Source organism: Balaenoptera borealis (assembly GCF_965194805.1).
Source record: "Balaenoptera borealis genome assembly, chromosome: 19".
Classification (NCBI taxonomy): domain Eukaryota; kingdom Metazoa; phylum Chordata; class Mammalia; order Artiodactyla; family Balaenopteridae; genus Balaenoptera; species Balaenoptera borealis.
In genome coordinates this window covers 774,698-795,756 of record NC_138878.1, presented here as the reverse complement: position 1 = coordinate 795,756, position 21,059 = coordinate 774,698, and the positions used below count along the sequence as shown (strand labels likewise).

The 21,059-nt window shown below is 55.6% G+C and overlaps 1 protein-coding gene across 5 annotated transcripts in view; it reads left to right on the top strand.

The window, feature by feature from the left end:
• ACSF3 (acyl-CoA synthetase family member 3) overlaps window positions 1-21,059 on the top strand; it is a 57,910-nt gene that overhangs the window by 8,041 nt on the left and 28,810 nt on the right. For all 5 annotated transcript variants that reach the window (XM_082367117.1, XM_082367118.1, XM_082367121.1 and 2 more), the window contains 3 exons: window positions 161-316; window positions 13,432-13,586; window positions 15,147-15,292. In XM_082367117.1, coding sequence (XP_082223243.1) covers window positions 161-316; window positions 13,432-13,586; window positions 15,147-15,292 — 457 coding nt within the window. The remainder of the gene's footprint in view (window positions 1-160; window positions 317-13,431; window positions 13,587-15,146; window positions 15,293-21,059) is intronic.

The window sequence follows — 21,059 nt, the reverse complement described above, 5'->3', positions numbered from 1 at the left end:
CAGACGGCCCCCCGGTCAGACCCCAGGTCGTTTCGTTACAATCTCCTCGCCATGCCGTCAAGGGTGGGGCGGGGCAGCGGCCGTCTCCTCCCCCTCGTCTCGGCTGGGGAGGCCGCCTGTGTGCGCCCTCCTGCTCTGAGGCTGTGCTGTCGTCCTGCAGGTGACGGGGCTGGTCCGCAAGTGGGCCTGGACGAAGGACGATGTGATCCTCCACGTCCTCCCGCTGCACCACGTCCACGGCGTGGTCAACAAGCTGCTGTGTCCGCTCTGGGTGGGCGCCACCTGCGTGATGCTGCCCGAGTTCAGCGCTCAGCTGGTGAGTCGGGGCCGGGCTCTCGGCGTCGCGGGCTCTGGGCCTCCCCGGGCTAGGTCCCTTCTCTGGGGTGCAGAGTCCCAGCGGCGAGTTTCCTGTTGCTGCTGGAGCAGAGGGTCCCCACTGGGGCTTCGCACAGCACCAGGTGTATACTCTCAGTTCTGGAAGTCCAAGTCCAAGATGAGGCTCGCGGGGCTAAGGGCCAGGCGCCGCAGGCCTGATTCTCTCTGGAGGCTGCGGGGCAGAATCTGCTCCTGCCTCTTGCAGCTGCTGGAGGTGCCTGTGTGCCCTGCCTTGTGGCTGCATCACCCCAACCTCTGCTTCTGTATTCTCGTGACCGCCGCCTCTTCTGTGGCCAGATCTCCCTCTATGTAAGGACCCTGTGACCATGTCGGGCCCACCCAGTGTCCAGGGCAACCGCACCATCTCCAGACCCTTGACTTCATTACACCTGCAGAGTCCCCGTTGCCACGTGAGGTGGCACATCCACAGGGATAAGCACGTGGATGTCTTGGGGCTGTTATTCAGCTGACTGCTGGCTTTCAGGGTCCCAAGTGGATGGCCCAGCTGGGGGCTCCGTGTCAGTCTCCCCACCGGCCCCTCTTTTCAGCAGGTGGTTCTTTCCCAGCGCTGCCGTCGGGTCAGCGGGGGAGGGAGGCCGAGTGGATACGAGGCGGGGCAGAGCGGGCCCTGCAGAGCAGAGTGCAGAAGGAGGGGAGAGACCTGGCCAGACGCTGCCCCTGCCCCCGGCACGTGGCGAGCTGCTGTGCAGCAGCCCCATCCCAGCCTCCGTGCCCCATGTACAGGTGGGGCAGGTGCCCGGGGCAGGTGAAGGCAGGGCTCTGAGGTGGTGATGGGCTGACTGCACCGAGAGGCCGCCGCAGTGACACATCGCCGTGGGGCCGCCGGGAAGCACAGGCTTGAGCGAGGCCCTGCACTGTCACTGACTCACGCTATAACCTACACAGCATGAGACTGCCAAGTGGGAGAGCCCAGGAAGCACCTGGGCGGGGCTCCTGTGGGCGCTGGACTTCAGATGGGGGCTGGGCCCCAGGTGGGGGCGGGGCTCCTGGTGGGGTGGGGCTCCTGTGGGGGCGGGGCTCCTGTGGGGGCGGGGCTCCTGTGCGGGCTGCTGTCCTGCAGGTCTGCAGCCCCAGGAGAGGAGTGGCTTGGAGACCTCTGCGCAGCAGGGCCGCCTAGTGAGGTCTCTGGAGAAGTGCCCAGGCTCGGCCCGCAGCACAGAGCTTGTTGTTTAGTCACTTTATTCCGGCGTGAATTTCCTCACGAGGGGTCCCTGAGGCCTGGGGTCCCTGGTCTGCAGAATCCATCGTTCACTGAAGTCGGCCTCCTCTGTCCCCACCAGAAAGAGGCAGCTCTAGCTAGATCGTCTCCGGCCCGTCCTCACGTCCCGCCTGGAGCCTTAATCCACATCCGTGCTGGTGCCAGGTCAGACTGAGAGGACGAGGTGCTACAGACAGGCCGGCCCCGGGCGAGCCCCGCACCTCCCTGACCTTCCGTCTCGTCCTTTAACGGAGGAGCGATGAGCCCGGCACAGGGTGGGCACTGAGCCCAATGCCAGCAACGCAAAGCAGGGAGAAGCAGGGACCCTTTCTCCTCCTGTTTGCAAGGGTGCTGCGTGCGGACCAGCATCAGGGAAGCTGGGGAGCCTGTGTGCTGACAGGTGATGCTGTTGGGTTTAGAGGAGAACGTAGCTGAAAACCCGGCGTGGGCGCTGTGCACAGACCGGCGAGCCGAACAGTGGAGGTGGCAGCCCGAGGGCCAGGGCAGCCCGTTCAGACCCTGCCCAGCAGCCAGCCCCCTCCTCCGCCCACTGCTGCAGCTCCGCCCCCATCCTGCTGTTTGGTTTTCAGCTGCAGGGCCTCAGGATTTAGACAGCGGGGTCTACAGAGGGCTGTCTGCCTCTTAACACAAGTCCCAGTGACTCTCCACAGGGGTCGGTCCGGCCCGGCACACGCGGCTTCCCGAGGGGGCTCTGACCGAACTGACTGGGCAGTGGGGAGGGGGAGAACGGGGGGCCCTGAGGCTATCGGGAGTGACTGATAAGGGCAAGTGGGGACAGCCAGCTCGTCCCCTAGTCCCCGGGGAGGTTTTGTGACTGCCTGGGCTTGTGCAGCAGGAATGCAGGAGTGCCCTGGGGTCTCCAAAGAATGCAAATTGCCCTCCCCCACAATTCTTCATTCACTTGGAGGGCCTCCCTGCAGGGCGCCACGAAGACAGGAGGAGGGAGAGGTGCCCCCACCCCGAGCTTAGATCAGGGACCCAGACAGGCTGAGCCGCAGCGGCTGACCGGCCGGCTACAGTCCCAGCTCCGGGACTTCCTCGTTCCTGATCCACGTGAGTGCCTGGTGGGCGAGGCAGGGGTGCAGGCAGGCTGCTGGCCTGCAGACTGAGCAGGCCTTTCCTTCCCCGAAGCACAGACCCAGGAGGTAAAGAAAGAGCAGGAAGTGTGGCTGCCTCGTCCAGGACGGGAGCCCCGGCCCCTGCTGGCCTCTTCCACCGCCACCTTCTCCTCCCCACCCTACCTCCACCACCCTGGGCCTGCAGGCTCAGTCTCTGTGCATCTTGGCCCCCGTCCTGGCCTAATCTGCGCTACTGTTCAGTGTAGCACTTACCACCTCCAAGCCACGTAGACTCTGCTGTGGGTCTTCATTTCTCTCCCCCTAGAATGTCACCTCCGAGGGCATGGTTTTCCTTCTGTTTAGGGCCTGCCCCAGGGCCTAGGGCAGGTGGCTCAGAGCTGTTGTGGATGAATGGACGGTCGTCACTCACGGGCCCCATGGGCCATGAGGGGACGCTGGCTCCTTGAACCCTCTCCACAGGCTCCCCCTCGGCTTTTTTTTTTTTTTTTAATTTTATAGCTACTTTATTTATTAATTTATTATTTATTTTTGGCTGTGTTGGGTCTTCGGTTCGTGCGAGGGCTTTCTCTAGTTGCGGCAAGTGGGGGCCACTCTTCATCGCGGTGCGGGGACCGCTCTTCATCGCGGTGCGCGGGCCTTTCACTATAGCGGCCCCTCCCGTTGCGGGGCACAGGCTCCAGACGCGCAGGCTCAATAGTTGTGGCTCACGGGCCCAGCTGCTCCGTGGCATGTGGGATCTTCCCAGACCAGGGCTCGAACCCGTGTCCCCTGCATTAGCAGGCAGATTCTCAACCACTGCGCCACCAGGGAAGCCCCTCGGCTTTCGTCATCGTGATCGTCTGGACTTGTGAACAGGCCTCTGGGGGGAGCGTCCCTGAAAGTCACTTAGGGGAGTGGTTATTTGTTTACTGAAAACTTTACTGTATCAGCTCCTCAGGAGTCAGAGCATAAGCAGGTAAACGTGACAACATTCCACTGAAACACCCGCCACAAGGTTCCCCTAAAGGGACAGACTGCTCTGCACACTTTGGGTTTGTAGACGCGTATAAAGACCAGGACGGGGGGCTTCCCTGGGGGCGCAGTGGTTAGGAATCCGCCTGCCAATGCAGGGGACACGGGTTCGAGCCCTGATCCAGGAAGATCCCACATGCCACAGAGCAACTAAGCCCGTGCACCACAACTACTGAGCCTGTGCTCTAGAGCCCGTGCGCCACAACTACTGAGCCCATGCGCTGCAACTACTGAACGCTGTGCACCTAGAGCCCGTGCTCCACAACAAGAGAAACCACTGCAGTGAGAAGCCCACGCACCGCAACGAAGAGTAGCCCCTGCTCGCCGCAACTAGAGAAAGCCCGCGCGCAGCAACGAAGACCCAACGTGGCCAAAAATTAAATTAAAAAAAAAAAAAAGACCAGGACGACGGATGGGGCCTCCTGTGCTCACAGCTCCGCTCCATCTGCCACTGCCCGTGGCCGCAGGTGGCGGGTTACGTGGGTGGGCTTGTCAGTGTCCCTGAGCCGGGGGTTCCATGTGGAATATCATCCTCGGGGTGTGGGCAGCTCCACCTGTCGGCCTTGGTGTTCACCCTCCCGAGAGGTCTTGCTGGTGTAAAGCTTAATGGGATTAGCTCTGTTCAACATGTACCTGTGTAGCTTAGATACTGTGAAAACGAGAGCGGATTTTGGACAAGGAAGCACTCAACAGGGAAACAAACCTCAGGGATTCCCACCTGCTCCCAGGCCACCAGGTTCCGTTTATTTTCTTTGGCCTCCAGCTGTCTCCCGCCACTCCAGTGGCCCCTCGCTGTCACTACTCAGCCTGCACCTCTGAGAGCGAGACCCTGGGACGCTGCCTGTCTCCTGCCCGGGGGCTGGAGACCAGAGGCTGCAGGGCAGCTCGCCAGGACAGTCAGCTCAGACCTTCCCGATCCTAGGCACTGACTTGGGGTTTCTCAGAACCATGCAGCAGGGCTGAAGAGTCAAACACATTTGCTGTGGCTGATAAAAGACGCAGCCCTGAGTTTCAGAGTTTTGTGACTCTACTTATACTATTGATAGGAAAACCCCACCTTTAGCATTATTAAATATCGGGGCTTGTCTAAGCTTGTTTTTGAGAAATGCGTGTAGGGACTTCCCTGGTGGTCCAGCAGCTAAGACTCCTCGCTCCCAATGCAGGGGGCCTGGGTTCGATCCCTGGTCGGGAAACTAGATCCCACCTGCCACAAGTAAAGATCCCACATGGGGCAACGAAGATCCCGCCTGCCGCAACTAAGACCCAGCGCAGCCAAATACGTAAATATATTTAAAAAGAAAGAAAAAAAAAAGAGTGTTACCATTCATTGAAAACAAAAAACAAAGAAATGAGTGTAAAGCGGTGCGGGGCCCAGAAACCTGCACTGGTGTTGACACGGTCTCCGCTCCTGGCGGCTTCAAGTCCTTCTGTGAACAGTGGGGTGAGGGGCTGTCTGCATCCCGCGAGGCTGAGTGATGAGGTGGCGGTGACTCGGGACGGCAGGAAGACTGGTGGCGGGCTGTCCGCCATCAGCCCCGGGGAATGAAGTCTGGTTGTTGATTAGGCTGCCTGGCCGCGATCGATCCCTTGTTGCAGATAACGTGCTCCGGCAACTTCTCGGGATCACGGTGGCTCTCGGAGAAGGCACTGAGTCACGGTGGGGCCCGGCAGGTGAGGCAGGAGGGCGCAGACCCCGGCACGTGGCGCTGCTTTCGGCTCGGCAGTGCAGGCCGCTGGGGCCACTGCCAGGGCACTCTGTAGAGACCAGTGCCCTGCTCGGGACTCCGGTGCCCATGTGAAGCCTGCTGCCTGGCACACCTGTGGCCGCAGAGGTCGTTCCTTCTGGGCTTTGAGAAATCTGCGTCTTGCTGAAGTGGGTGGAGGTGTTTGCAGGCGGAGTTGGGGGAGGGGAGCAGAGCTCTTAAGCTCAAGTGCGTCTCAGATCTGACCCACAGCCTGGGGCCACTAGGGCGGGGCCTCACACACAGGCCCAAGGAACGGGACAAACAGGCATCTGTTCTCCTGTCTCCAGCCTTTCATTATGGAGTGTCCTCTGTCATTGCCAGATTTTGGCCAGAGCACCTTAAAAACAGAATAAGAGCCCTCTCGTGGGTTGTTAGAATTGCCAGAAACGGGTGATGGCTTAACCCCTGGCCGTTGCTTCAAGCTGAGGAGGCGCCCGTGGCAGCTGTGCGCCAACCCTGTCCTGGCTTTTGCCGGGCAGGGCAGTCCTGCTGGGGGTCTCGCCCCAGGCTCCAGTCCCGGACGCTCTGCAGGGTGAGGTCGGGGAGCTGGTGCGTGGAGAGGCCCCGGACCCCCGCTCTGCTGCCTCCGCTGTGGGCTCCCGTGTGCCGCCCGCTGGGGAGCTGATCACATCGCGCTGGGCTCTGCAGCCTGGCTGCCGCAGGAGTGTTTTCACTGGTCAAATGCGGGCCCTAGAGAGGCTTTTGAGGGCATCTCCCGACCTTCAACTTCTGAAGTGTATGGACGTTGAAGCAACGGGGACGCGGCGCGGTGGGGGCGCTGCTCTTCCCTTTGCCAGTGTGGGTGAATTCTCAGAGTGGCCAGGCCTTCCCGGCTGCACAGTTCTCAGGACGCAGCCCCTGGGGCAGATGTCGTCTGTGTGCCAGGGGTCCAGTGTCTGAGTTGATGACCTTAGGGCCGCTCCTCCCCCTTCATTCAGCTGAGTGTGAGCTCTGTCCTTCCTTCAGCCTCCGGTGGGAAGCCTGGGTGGGGACCACGTGTGCGGCCGCCAGAGACCTGGCCGGGACCGCAGGTTCCCAGAGTGACGGCCGCCTCACCCAGCCTGTCCCCGCTTCCTCCGAGCCCGGGCCCTGCGCCTCACCGGGCACGTGGTGCGGTCTGTGCTGTTCTGTGCCGTCTTGGCCTCATGCTTGTGGTGACGGGCGAGCCCTGGTGAGCGGGAGGAGGACCCGGCTGCCGTGAGGGTGCTGTCGGGACTCGCCAGGCCGGGTAGCGGCGGGGTCTGCGCACCAGTGGAAGCACAGCCGCTAACCTCTAGATGCTGCCGCCGTGGGTGAGAAGGAACGGGGGCTCGAGGCTGTTCCTGGTCAGCCAGATCGGGATACCCGCGCTCCCGGGAGATGCCCGAGTGGTGTCCGGTGTGTCCTCCAAGGACCCATGCCTTTCCCGGTGCCAGGTGGCAGCGAGGGCACTGCCCTCCACCTCGGGGAGCGGCCTGGCCCCCGGCGCGGACCTGGCGGACGGAGTTTCTTTAACAAGCCAGCGGGAAGCAGGATGCCCCACAGGATTTCCGGCAAATCTGCGTGTCAGAGCTTGGAAGGGGCCTGAGGGATTCAGTCCAGAGTGACACGGTGGTGTGAGAAGGTAGCAGGAAAGCCGCAGGGCCTGGTCAAGGTCACAGCCACAGCTGGGCGGGAAGACCTATCAGGAGGTCTCTGTCCCCCGGGGATTCTCGCAGGCACTTTGCTCTCAGCGGCTGGACCACTGCTCGTGCGCATGGTTTTACTTCCTCAGTTTCTCCTCAGTCTTTTCCTCGCAGTTCTTGTTTATGAAATTAGGCTGTGTGTCCTGTAGGCTTCCCCACAGTCTGATCTTGCGGATTACATCCCTGTGGTGTCGTTTAACCTGTTTCGCTATGCCTTATACTTGCTGAAAACTGGTGGTTAGGTCTAGAGGTGTGACGAGGCTCCGGGTGTTGCTTTGCTCTGGCGGGGAGGAGACGTCACAGCCAGCGTGTGTCTCTGTCCAGCAGGGCGCGTGACGCCCAGTCGTCTCTCTCCTTCTGACGTCAGCACTGCTGGTGCTCGTAGCCTAGAGCTGTCAACTCACCGGGGTTTGTAAAGTGGGGAACGTTGTCACGCTTCTTCTATTTAATTGAGGCGTAAATTACATACAGTAAAATGTATGTAAACTGAGTATGCGTCTGTGTGACGGTCACCACGCAGATAAAGACAGACCACGTTTACATGGCCCACAGTGTCCTCTCCTAGTCAGGGGGTGCACCATAGCTGAGTTTCACATGTTCTTCATATATGTGGACCCGATAGTATGTGTCCTTTTGTGCTTTTTAGTTAATCGTACTATTTTAAGATTTATTCTTGAGTTCCATCAATTGTAATTTGTTCTTTTTGTGTTGCTGTGTTGCATTCCTTTGTATGAAAGTGCCACAATTTATCCATTCTTCTGTTGAAGGAGGTTGGATTGTTTCAAGTTTGGGGATATTTTGAATAAAGCTGCTATAAACATTTGCATAAAGATCTTTCTGTGGACATTTCTCTTGGATCTGTACCTGCTGGTGCTGGACACCCACTGGGCTGGATGTATATTTAATTATGGTTGAAACTGCCAAAGAGTTCTGCAGAGCGGGTGCATGTTTTATACCCCCAGCAGCAATGTGTGAGGGTCCTAGTTACCCCAGATCATTACCCACACTTCCTGTGGTCAGTCTTGTTAATTCTAGCCATCTCAGTGAGTGTACTTTTGTTTCCTTTTATTGAGTTTTAGTTTCCATGAAGTGAAATGCACAGATCTAAGTGTGCAGTGTAGTATGTTTTGATGACTACACTTGTATAACCCACACCCAGGCTGGGAAAGAAAACATTCCCATTGCCCCAGAAGTTCTTTCATGACAACCCCCAGTCACCCCCCTGCAGGCAACCACCTCTTCTGATCTTTGTTACTATAAGTTAGCTGACCTGTTCTTGAAATTTGCATGTAATGGCATCAGCGTTTGTAGGCTTTGTGTTTCCCTTCTTCCACTGGGCATCCTTTGAGGTTTATCTCTGCTGCGTGTGTAAGCGGCGAGTTCCTTCCATCACCAAGGACCCACAGTTGTCATCCCTTCTCCTGTTGATGGGCATCTGGCTTTTCCCAGTTTTGGCTTTATGAATGAAACTGCTGGGAACATTCTCATATGTCTTTTTGCAGATGTACATTTTCATTTCTTCTGGGTAAATACCCAGGGTTAGAATTAGTGGGTCCCAGGATCACGTATGTGAAATGTTTTAAGAAACTCCCAACCCTTTCCCAAGTGCTTATCCGTTCTATGCTCCTGTCTGCAGCGTGCCCCACCCTTTAGCAACTGGGTCCGGCTTTCTAGATTTCGGCCATCCTAGTGGGTGTGTAATGCTGCTACCTCACTGGCCTTACAAGATTTGCATTTCTCTGATGACTGATCGTGTTGAGCACTTTTCATACGCTTACTGGTCATTCAGAGATTTTCTTTTTATGAAATGCCTCTTCAAGCCTTTTGTCCATTTTTAAATTGGGTTGTCTTTTTATAACTAATCAGTAGGTGTTCTGTATATATTATGGATAAAAGGCCTTTGTCAGAAATACGTGTTGTGAATCTTTCCCCCGTCTCTGGTTTCTCATTTCACTTTTTTAATAGTCTTTTGATAAAGAGAATTTTAAATTTTGATGAGTCTAATTTGGAAGTGGTAATGGTGGACATCATTGACTTATTCTCAATCTTGGAGAAACATTAATATTTCACTATTAAGTATGATGTTACTTGTGGTATTTTGCAGATACCGTATATTAGCTTGAGGACATTCCTATCCCTTGTTTTATGAGAGTTTAATCATAGGGTGGGTTGAATATTATCAAATGGGTTTTCTTTACCTCTTGAATTGATTGTATAGAGTTACCCCCTTTATTTGTCTCCCTCTTTATTCTGTTAATGTGGTTAGTTATACTGATTAAAGTTTTTAATATTTCTAATTTCCTAATCTTACAGTCCTTTAGTAAACTTTCTCGGCCATGATATATTATCCTTTTCATATACTGCTAGGTTTGATTTGCTAATACTTTGTTAACGGTTTTGCTTCTGTGTTTACGAGGAACACAGGTCTGTAGTTTTCTTATGACATCCTTGTTAGGCTTCTGTATTGGAGTTTTGCTCATTTGTGAAAGGAGTGTGGCAGCCACCCCTCCCCCCCTTATCTGTTCTTTGGAAGTTTGTGTGTGGCTGAAAGTATTCTTTCCTTCAGTGTTTGATACAATTCCATTGAAGCCATCTGGGCCAACCTTTCTGGGAAGGTTTTTAATTAAGGATTCAGTTTCTTTAATAGATGTAGGACTTAGAATATTTTCTATTTTGTTTCTTGTGTCAGTTTTGGTACTTTTAAAAAAAATAATTGTCCATTTCATCAAAATTGTCAAATTTATTGGCATAGGGTAGTTTATAATTTCTCTTCATTATCCTTGTGATATCTTTAGGATCTGTAGTGATGTCTCCTTTAAATATCTGATATTGGTAGTTTATGTTTTCATTCCTTTTTCTTGATCACTCTTGTTTTAGAGGCCTATCAGTTTTACTATCTTTTCTAAGAACCAACTGTGTTGATTTTTCTCTAATGCACCTGTGCTTTATATTCCTGTTCCTTCTGTTTTTTTATTATTCCCTTCCTTCATCTTCATGATACACTGCTACTACTGTTGCTTTAAACAGTCAGGGGTCCTTAAAATTTTTTTAAATTACCCATATATTTGCTTTTCTGGTGCTCTTCATTTCTTCCTCCAGATCTGTGTTTCCCTCTTGGATCGTTTCCCTTAATCCTGAAGAATTCTTTTGATAGTTCTTATAGTGCAGCTTTAAAAAACAATTTATTTATTTTATTTTATTTATTTTTGGCTGCATTGGGTCTTCGTTGCTGCGTGCGGGCTTCCTCTAGTTGTGGCGAGTGGGGGCTACTCTTCGTTGCGGTGTGCGGGCTTCTCATTGTGGTGGCTTCTCATTGCGGTGGCTTCTCCTGTTGAGGAACACGGGCTCTAGGCACGCGGGCTCAGTAGCTGTGGCGCACGGGCTTAGTTGCTCTGCGGCATGTGGGATCTTCCCGGACCAGGGCTTGAACCCGTGTCCCCTGCATTGGCAGGTGGATTCTTAACCACTGCGCCACCAGGGAAGCCCTGTAGTGCAGCTTTGAAGACAAATTCTCTCAGCTTTGTTTCACTGAAAATGTTTTCATTGCATTGTCCTTTTTTAAAAATAGCTCTATTGAGATGTAATTCACATACCATAAAATTCACCTATCGTGAACGATGTGATTTTACATAAATTTATAGGGTTTGTTCAACTATTATCTCAGTCCCTATTCCCACACGCAGCCCCTGGCAACCACTGTCTGTCCTCCGTCTCTACAGAGTTTCCTTTTCTGGGCCTGGCATATAAATGGAATCATAGAACATGTGGTCTTTTGGGCCTGGCTTCTTTCACTCTGTAGAACGTCTTTGAGTTCTGTCCATGTTGTAGCATGTGTATTAGTAGTTTGTCACTTTGGTCCCTGAGTACTGCTTCATCACGTGGCCAGGCCACGTTTGGTACACCCATTTATCATTTATTGGGCATTTGGGTCAGTTCCAGTTTTTGCTGTGGACATTTACATACAAATCCTGGCGTGGACACGTTTCATTTACCTTGTGTAGATAAGTAGGATTAGAATTGCTGGGGTGTACGATAAGTTTATTGTTAACATTTTAAGAAACTGCCCAACTTTCCCACAGTGGCTGTTCTGTCCCCTTTCTCATCAGCAGTGCGTGAGGGCTCGTTTCCCCACATCCTCACCAACATTTGTTTTACTGGTTTTTAAAACCATTATTATGGTCATTGTAGTGGATATGACGTGGTATCTCATTGTAGTTTAAATTTGCATTTCCCTAATCACTGAGGACAGTGAGTGTTTTCTCATGGTCTTATTTGCGTCCATGTATCTTCTTTGGTGAACTGTCTATTCGGATGTTTTGCCCATTTTTAAATTGGGTTATTTGTCTTCTTATTATTGAGTTTATATATTCTGGATACTAGTCCTTTATCACATAGATGGTTTGCAGATATTTTCTCCCATTTTGGCTTGTCTTTTCATTTTCTTAATGATATCTTTTGAAGCACGCATGCTTTTAATTTTGATGAAATCCATTTTATCAGTTTTTTAATTTCATAGATCGTTTTTGCTGTTGTATCTAAGAAATCTTTGCCTAACCAAAGGTCATGAAGATTTTCACCTATGTTTTTTCCTGAAAGTTTTATAGTTTTAGCTGATACGTTTAGGTCTCTGATCCACTTTGGACTGATTCTTAGGTGTGGTGAGGTAAGGGTCTACAATTCATCTCTTTGGACGTGGCTATTCAGTTGTCCCAGCGCTGTTTGTTGCAAAGATGATCCTGTTGAAGTGACTTGGCTCCTCTGTCACACTCAGTTGGCCATCATCATATTGATTTGTTTCTGGGCATCTGCTCCGTTCGTCTGTGTGTCTGATCTTACACCAGCTTCACACGGCGGTGAATGCTGGTGCTTTGGAGTGGGTTTTGGGTCAGGAAGTGTGCGTCCTCCACCTTCCTGCCTCCTTCTCACGTGTGTTCTGACTCTTCCGAGTCCTCTGCCTTTCCCTGTAAACTGTGGGGTCAGCTTGTCAATTTCCGGAAAACAGAGCTTGCTGGGGTTTGGGGAGAGCTGCCATCTTAGCAACACTGAGTCTTCCCATGTGTGGACGTGGATGTGTCTCCACTGACCGAGCACTTCTGTCTTTCCTGACAGGTCAGAGTGTCATCTTGTCCCACACGTGGTGACACTCTTCTCTTTCTCCTCTTTCCTGTCTGTACTTCCGTTTAGATCATTTCCACTGATTGCTGTCTTTGCTGCATCTAGTCTGTTCAGTGTATCCAGTGAATTCCTAGTTTCACATAATGTACTTTCCAGCTTATAATGGTTCTCTTGCAGTTCCACTTCTCTGATGAAATCCTCGATCATCCCCCATTTCATTCATCTTTTCTGAATTTCTTAACCTATTTATTAATTTAAATTCCTTGTATGATAGTTCCAACATCCGTATTGAGGGTCTGCTTCTATTGACTTTTTTCTTAGTTATGGGTCCCATTTTTCTCTTTTCATACATGCTTTATAATGGGGGCGGGGTTGTCTTTAAAAGGACGATGTAATTTTCTCCCCAAAGAGGAGTGCCTTTGCCCTGTCAAGCAGCGAAGGTGAGGAGCTAATTACAAGCGTGCGGTCAGGCACTGGGGCGGGCGGGGGCTGGCGGCAGCGTTCTGGACGCCTGGAGGGGAGGCTGTCTGTGTGGGGTGTACTGAGCACGGAGCACCCCGCGCTCCCCGGCCCGCCCTGACCGTGGGCTCATGCGGCGGCTGCCCGGAGAGCGCCCCTCCTCTGCAAGGTGAGGGCCAACACACGAGCACGTTCTCAGCATGAGCTGGGAAACTTGAAGCGCCTTTATATCAAAACGAGAAACATCTGTTACAGAGTAAGATACGGAATTCACATGACTTCTTCGGATAAAACAGCAGACGCCATCCGTTCCCCGTGTGCGCTTGCCCGCCCGCCAGACGCTGTGCTGTGCTCAGGCCTGCCTGGCCCCTCGTGCAGCTTTGTCCGCCCTCGTCCGCGTGGCTGGAAAAGCCTGAGGCGCCACCTCTCCCCTGACGGCAGATCCGAGGCCAGTCCCCAGGCCCAGGGCCCACTCCTCCCCGATCCGCTTCCTCCTCACGGGCCACCCCTGAGGCCAGACGCCAGTGTCCCCTGCACAGTGACTCCACGGAAGGTCCACGCGCTTGTGTCACCCTGTCAAAGTGAGACCCCCTTTGAGACAGGAGCCGCTTGCAGACCCTCGGATGCTTAAGAAAAGGGGGGTCCTCTGCTGAGAGCACTCGTCTTGGAACCGAGGGTCCGTACGTGTCTGTGCATGCGTGTCTTCTCATCTTTTTGCTGTGTGCTTCCTTTTTTCTCTTTAGGTTTGGGAAAAGTTCTTAAGCTCTGAAACTCCACGGATTAATGTATTTATGGCAGTGCCTACCATATACAGCAAGTTGATGGATTATTACGACAAACATTTTACCCACCCTCATGTCCAGGATTTCGTGCGTGCAGTTTGTGAAGAAAAAATCAGGTAAATGAAAAGAGTCCACCTTCCCATCCAGAAAGTCAAATATAACTTATTTTTAGTGAGTCAGTTCTACTAAGTTTTAGGAAGCAGTATTTTTTCTTTGCTTTAAAATGTGTATCTACGTCTCTCTCTACGTATCTGTGCTCCTGACGCAGCTGCCTGTATTCTGTATCTGTGTCTCTGTTCTACCTCTGGGTCTTTCTGTCCCTCTGTCTCCGTCTGTCCGCCTGTCTACGGTAGAGTCTGAAGGACGAGGATGGGGAAGTCCTTTCTGACCCCACATCTGCTGGCTCTCAGCCCTGCCCCCTCCCCGACCCCCTGCAGACACCCTCCCTGACAGACATGTGGCTGTCTGGCCCCTTCGGTGGCATGGGGTTTGCTCTGCGTGTTCCCACGAGCCTGCCAACTGCAGCTCCTCTCTGCTCGTGGTCACGCGGTTCATCTGCAGAGCACACGGAGGTGAGCAGTTTGGCGGGTCTTCACAGGCATGATGACACGTGCGCCTAAGAGGTGTGACACGTGTCTGTGGCAGACACAGCCTTTAACAGTGCAGCGAGTTGGCGCTGGACAGCCACGAGCTTCATGGCCTCTGTGCGTCTGATTCCTGGTCCTTAAGAGGAGCTCAGGAAAGCCCTCCGTTTCCGGGAGAGAATTCCCAATTAGCCAAGACGAGTATTTCACCTTGTCCTCTGCTCCCATTTAACCACTCTTTGCTCCTTTTCTGAAAAGACGTTCTGATGGAACTAGAGCCCTTTTCTGAGGGTGCCACTGCCAGCACCTCCCTGGATTGGCCTCCCACGAGGCGCCATGGTGGGGCTGGGGTCCAAAGCCCAACCACAAGGACAAGAGTGGGATTGGTAGCACGATGTACCCAGATCTCAGGAGCCAAGGGCAAGAATGAGATCAGAGAGGGGAGATCAGGGCGACTCTGGGTGACAGGCCCTCAGACCTCAGCAGCCTGGCTCCTGGTGGGGAGGGTCCTTGTGCCTGCACCTCCGTGGGGGGAGCACAGGGGTGGTCGTTGCTCCGGCCCCCACTAGAAGCAGAAGCACCTTCCTTCCTGCACACAGTGCTTTCGGGACATGGTGCATGCTGAGGCTCTCAGATATCAGATCAATGTCACTGTCACGTGAGCCGTCAGCGCCAGGCAGTGTTCGTGGAGGAGCCCCCGTGCGCCCCTCACTGGAGACTGCCTGCTTCCGTCTCCCCCTCCTCCTCAGACCCGGTGGCGTTTTGTCCCTAAACCAGATAAGCCGTCATCACCTTATTCTTATCACTGCTCTTTTGTGGGGCCGTTTGTGATTGTTTGTAGAGCGTGCCACCAGGGACCCTCAAATCACTTTCCTTTTACTGTGATTACCCCTTCCTTGTGAAGACCTATTTACATTCTAAAATATACCCAAGGTTCTTTCCAAAGAACAGAGTTAAATTTCAGCCCGAACTGCAGCTTTAGCCGTGAGTTAAAGGGTGACAGTGAGTGGGGTGCTGGGCGCGTTGGCTTTCACCGGGCTGACGAAGCCGTGTGCTCCCGCGAGCTCAGGAGCCTGTGGTTGTGCCGGGCAGGTTGATGGTCTCGGGCTCGGCCGCGCTGCCCCTGCCTGTGCTGGAGAGGTGGAAGGGCATCACCGGCCACACGCTGCTGGAGAGGTACGGGATGACGGAGATCGGCATGGCCCTGTCCAACCCCCTGACCGCAGCTCGCCTGCCAGGTACGAGCGGCGCCCGCCAGCTGTGTCCTCCCTCTGCTCTGGGTCCTCGGGTGGGCCAGTCTGCGGAGGGTGCTCCCCTGTTGGGCCACGGGCACGTTCTCAGGGTGGCAGTGTCCTTCCCAGGTGACCCAGACGCCGTGTGCTTGGCAGGGCGCCCCCCTCCCCACCTCCCGGGCCGGGGGCTGCTTCCGTCCAGACCAGGTCGCCCGCGGCCCAGAGTCTCCCATGCAGGTGCCCTGAGCCACACAGGCCGGTGGCAGCGGGAGAGACGGCAGGTGTCGGGGGCAAGGGAGGAGGGACCCCCGCCTGTGCTTGGGGACCTGCATGCGTCTGGATGGCCTGCTGCTCTAGACGGGTTCCTGCCCTTTGGTTTTCCTGTCCCGCCTTCTCTAGGCCATTCCACATAAACAGCCTTCACGTCCCGGGTCCCTGACAGGGAACCTGCAGGCAGAGCCTGAGGCCTGAGACGTGAGCCTGTTCTGTCCTGGGCCCTTTTCCAGCCCTCCTGGTCAGTGCCCTCCAGCTTGTCCAAAACACAGTAGGCGTCTGGAAATAAACGTACGTCATCGTGTGCCTGTACTTGCCTCTGGGCATCTGCTTGTCTTGCACGACACTGAAAGACACCCTTCTGGTGGGCAGGTCTGTGAGTTTTCAGTGTGTCTGCCATCATACTCAGGTAGACGAAGTTGAGTCACCTCCAGAGCTTCCCCCTTTCGTGGTCAGCGCCTCCTCGTCCCAGGCCGGCGAGCACGTCCCTGGTTCCTCTCCTTGTAGCTGTGCGTTTCCTGGAACGACACAGAGGCACAGCCTCCAGGACCTGCCTTTGGGTCCGGCTTCTCACACTTGGCAGGACGAGTGTGAGACACATCCTGTGCCGAGCAGCACCTTCGGTGTTAACCTGTCCGCCACCGAAGGACGCTGGGTTGTGTCTGGTCTTGGACAGTTCCCAGTCGGGCCGTCGTGAAGGTCTGTGTGCAGGGTTTTGTGTGAATGCGTCTTTACGTCTCGTGGGCAGTCGCCTCAGAGTACAACTGCTGGGTCAGAAGCGGGTGTGAGCTTGACTTTCTAAGAAGCTGCAAACTGTCCACACGACAGCCCCGATACTGGGCTGATCTTACCCCTCTGATGGCCTTGGAGAAGTCCCACAGACAGAGCAGGTGTTCACACTGTCGGACCAGGACACCCTCTGTCAGGCGGGGGCAAAGGCTCCGGGACAGAGGGACCTGTGCCCGTGCCCTAAACCCGAGGCTTCTGGGCAGAAATTCTCGAATCTTAATTCGCTGCAGCTCTTCAGGCTCAGGGTTCTGCTGTGGCTGTGCGTGGCCTCTTCTCGGCACCGGAACCAAGAGCCCGGGGTCTTTTCTCGCCCGTGAAGCAGGCGGCTCACAGTGGGCGCACGGCCGGCTCTTTGGTTTAGAAACAATGAAGGAAGTAGCCGTCAACCTTGAATCCGGGAGTGAGTCCCTGAGTGCCGCTTCCGGAGCAATCAGGCTGTATCCTCTGTGCCCCTGACTCCTGGGCCGGGCTCCTTCCAGCCGGGACTCTGGGCTGGTCCGGGGACACATCCTGCCAGCCTGGCCCATCACGGTTCCCTGGAGGCCCGGAGGGGCGCGTGGCCTGAAGGAGACTGTTTGCCCGGCTGAGGCCCCGGGTGGTGACCTGAGCCGCTGGGCCTGGCATGGTTTGACAGGAGGCTGCCATCAGATGCTGGGCTTGCCGGACAGGCGCTCCAGGACCCAGTGAGGCACAGTCACCCGCCCCGAGGCTGGGCGGGGCCACAGGACAATTAAAGTCACCTGGCCACAGCTCACACCTGTTGTAAAAAGAGGCGGAAGGATAGCCTGCCCTCCTGACTGCAGCCAGCCTGTTGCCCAATGGATACCAGGAGGGCACTCAGACCCTGCGGGTGTGGGAGGGGCCCGTCCCGTGCTGTGGGAGGGGCCGTATCATGCCGTGTGGGAGCGGCAGCGCCACGTAGTGTGGGAGGGGCTGCGTCACGCGCTGTGGGAGGGGCAGCGTCACGCGCTGTGGGAGGAGCCACGTCATCGCGGTGTGGGAGGGGCAGTGTCACGCGGCGTGGGAGAGGCAGCGTCCACGTGGCGTGGGAGGGGCGGTGTCACGTGTTGTGGGAGGGGCCGCGTCCTCGCGGTGTGGGAGGGGCAGCGTGCACGTGGTGTGGGAGGAGCCACGTCGCGCTGTGGGAGGGGCCACGTCCACATGTTGTGGGGGCTGCATCACGTGGCATGGGCGAGGCAGTGTCACGCGGTGTGGGCGGGTAGCGTGCACGTGGCGTGGGAGGGGCAGAGTCACGCATTGTGGGTGGGGCCACGTCGTCGCGGGGTGGGCGGGGCCGCAGCGGCACGCTGTGGGCGGGGCCGCGTCCACGTGGTGTGGGGGCATGTCACGCGGTGTGGGCGGGGCAGCATCACGCGTTGTGGGAGGAGCCACGTCGTCGCGGGGTGGGCGGGGCAGCGTGCACGTGGCGTGGGAGGGGCCACGTCCTCCTGGCGTGGGCGCGGCAGTGTGCACGCACTGTGGGAGTGGCCGCATCACGCGGTGTGGGAGGGGCGCGTCCACGTGGTGTGGGCGGGTACTGTGCACGTGGCATGGGCGCGGCAGTGTCACACGGGGTGGGCGGGGCAGCGTCACGCAGCGTGGGAGGGGCCGCGTGCACGTGGTGTGGGAGGGGCCGCGTCCTCCCAGCGTGGGCGGGGCAGCGTCACGCGATGTGGGCGGGGCAGCGTCACACGTTGTGGGAGGAGCCATGTCAGCGTGGTGTGGGCGGGGCAGCGTGCACGTGGCATGGGAGGGGCCACGTCCTCCCAGCGTGGGCGGGGCAGTGTGCACGCAGTGTGGGCGGGGCGGTGTCACGTGTTGTGGGAGGAGCCACATCAGCACGGTATGGGCTGGGCAGCATGCACGTAGCGTGGGAGGAGCCACGTCGTCGCGGTGTGGAAGGGGCGGTGTCTCGGGGTGTGTGGGGGCGGTGTCACGTGGCATGGGAGGGGCCGTGTCGTCACGCTGTGGAAGGGGCCGCGTCCACGTGGTGCGTGGGGGCCACGTCACGTGGCGTGGGCGGGGCAGCGTGCACGTGGCGTGGGAGGGGCCGCGTCACGCAGCGTGGTAATGAGCATGCACGTGGTGTGGGTGGGGCAACGTGCACGTGGTGTGGGAGGGGCCGCGTCCTCCCGGCATGGGCGGGGCAGTGTGCACGCAGTGTAGGAGGGGCAGCGTCACGCTGTGTGGGAGGAGCCACGTTGTCGCGGTGTGGGCGGGGCAGCGTGCACGTGGAGTGGGAGGGACCGTGTCACGCGGTGTGGTAGGAGCAGCGTGCACCCTGCGTGGGCGGGGCAGCGTCCACGCTGTGTGGGAGGGGCAATGTGCACGTGGCATGGGAGGGGCCGCATACACCCTGCGTGGGAGGGGCAGCGTGCACGTGGCGTGGGAGGGGCAGTGTCACGCAACGTGGGAGGGGCAGCGCCACGCGGTTTGGGCTGGGCGGGGCGGGGCGGGGCCGGTGGGTATAGGAGGCTGGCCCTACCTGGTTGACCCTGCTCTGTTCCACCTACTGGGGTAGGGGCGGGGGGTTCTGGGGTCTGAGCAGCTGCCCTGTCCTAACACAGCAGTTTCTGCCGTTTGTAGACTTCCCTTTAACAAATCATAGGTTTGTCTCTGTGTGGAGATTTTAATGCCACTGTTGTGGTAGTGGTGCTGTAATTCTGTCAGCGTTTTCTTTTCTTTTTTTCATAAATTTATTTTACTTTTATTTATTTTTGGCTGTGTTGGGTCTTCGTTGCCGCACGCGGGCTTTCTCTAGTTGCAGCGAGCCGGGGCTACTCTTCGCTGTGGTGCGCAGGCTTCTCACTGCGGTGGCTTCTCTTGTTGGGGAGCATCGGCTCTAGGCGTGCGGACTTCAGTAGTTGTGGCTTGTGGGCTCAGTAGTTGTGGTGCATCGGCTTAGTTGCTTCGCTGCATGTGGGATCTTCCCGGACCAGGGCTCGAACCTGTGTCCCCTGCGTTGGCAGGCGGATTCTTAACCACTGCGCCACCAGGGAAGCCCTGTCAGTGTTTTCTTTATAGACATTCTTAGCAGTTCAGGTTTCATTGAATACGATGGACAGTCCTGACTTCCTTAGCATGGGAGAGGGGCTGGAGGTTGAATCAAGCACCAATGGCCAATGATTTAATCAATTGTACCTGCATAATAGAACTTTCATAAAAACCCAAAACAAGGCTGGTGAACACGGGTTGGTGTTGGAGTGTGATGTGCCTGGAGAGTGTGCAAGTTTAGAGACTCCCACCCACCCACATACTTGCTAGAGGTGTCTCTTCCATCTGGCTGTTCCCGCCTTGTAGCCTTTGTAATGAACTGGTATTCTAGGAGGTGATCTGTTTTGTTGGGTTCTGAGAGCCGCTCTAGCAAACCGTTTAATCCCAGGAGGGGCCCAGGGAACCCCCAGTTTGCAGCCAAGTTGTACAGAAGTTGTGGGTAAGTGGGGACGTGCCCCTGTGACTGTCAGTCCTGTGGGACTGAGGGCAGCCACTCACCTCCCTGGAGGCCACGGCAGATCCCGTAGGGTTCCCTTCCCCACAGCATCTCCCCGCATCTCCCTGAGTTCCCAGCGCCTGGATGGAGCCTCTGCTTCCTCCTTTCTGCAAGTGTTACTGAACTGAGCCAATTACTGACACGGGGTTGTGGGGAAGGAACGTGCAGGATCCAAGCACGGAGAACAAGCGGCTGGTGCTCAAAGGACCCAGACTCCTTATGGCTTTCAGGGAAGGGCTATTAAAGGCGACATTTGCGGGGAGGGCTGCAGGTGTGTGACATTCTTCTGATGGGTTGGTGGTGAGGTGACAGGGTGGTGTCCCAGGAATCTCAGTCATCAGCCTTCTGGTTCCAACAGGGCTGGGGGTCTCAGCCTGTAGTCACCATCCTCCACCCGGGTGGGGGCCTTAGTTCACGCAGAACAACTCCAAGATGTGCGTCAGGGTAGTGTGTACGTCTCTTGAGGAGGAGGTACGACTCTGTCTTATTACCGATTTATTGTTCGAGCTCTGAGGTAACTGCTTTTCCTTTGTTTCTGTGTTCCTCTATTTCTCTCATTAGTAACTGCCTCAGTCTGCTCTCTGGAACTCAGGGAAGGTTTAGGAGACTAACGTGTCTTTTTACAAACACGAAACGAGGGACATGGAGGGGCTTTCGTACTCCAAGGATCCCCAGGGCTCACACTTCAGGAGGCGTCGCCGTCTGGAGGGCTTGGGCCTGAGCAGGCGTCACACCACTGCGGGGACGAGAGCTCAAAAGAAAAGGGAAGAAGAGCAGATTTCACTCCTGAGCGAGGTGGTTGCTCGTGCTTAAGATTCTGTACTTAGTTTAATGAAGTGCCTTCTGATGAAATCATCATATTCTGCCTGATGGCTCAAGGTGTGTTCATGGGACTCTTTATTTCTGGCACATAGTAAAGAAATCATCCTGACCAGTCTCAGAAAGTGATAAATCAATTCACAGTATACCTCCTTCACACAGCACGAAATCCTCTCACTGCCTGGGAACACAGGAAGGAGGACCATCAGCCCAGTGGGCCCGACCGACGTCCTCTTACACATGGCCTTTCTCTCCTGCACTTTATCAGCCCATTTCTTCCCTTAAACCTTTTGTTCTGTGGCTTTTACACACACACTGAGGGCTAAAACCTAGGTCATCCTGCTGACATTTGGCCATAAAATATGAGCAATTGGGAGTGATCTAAAGACCTTGGAAAAAAAT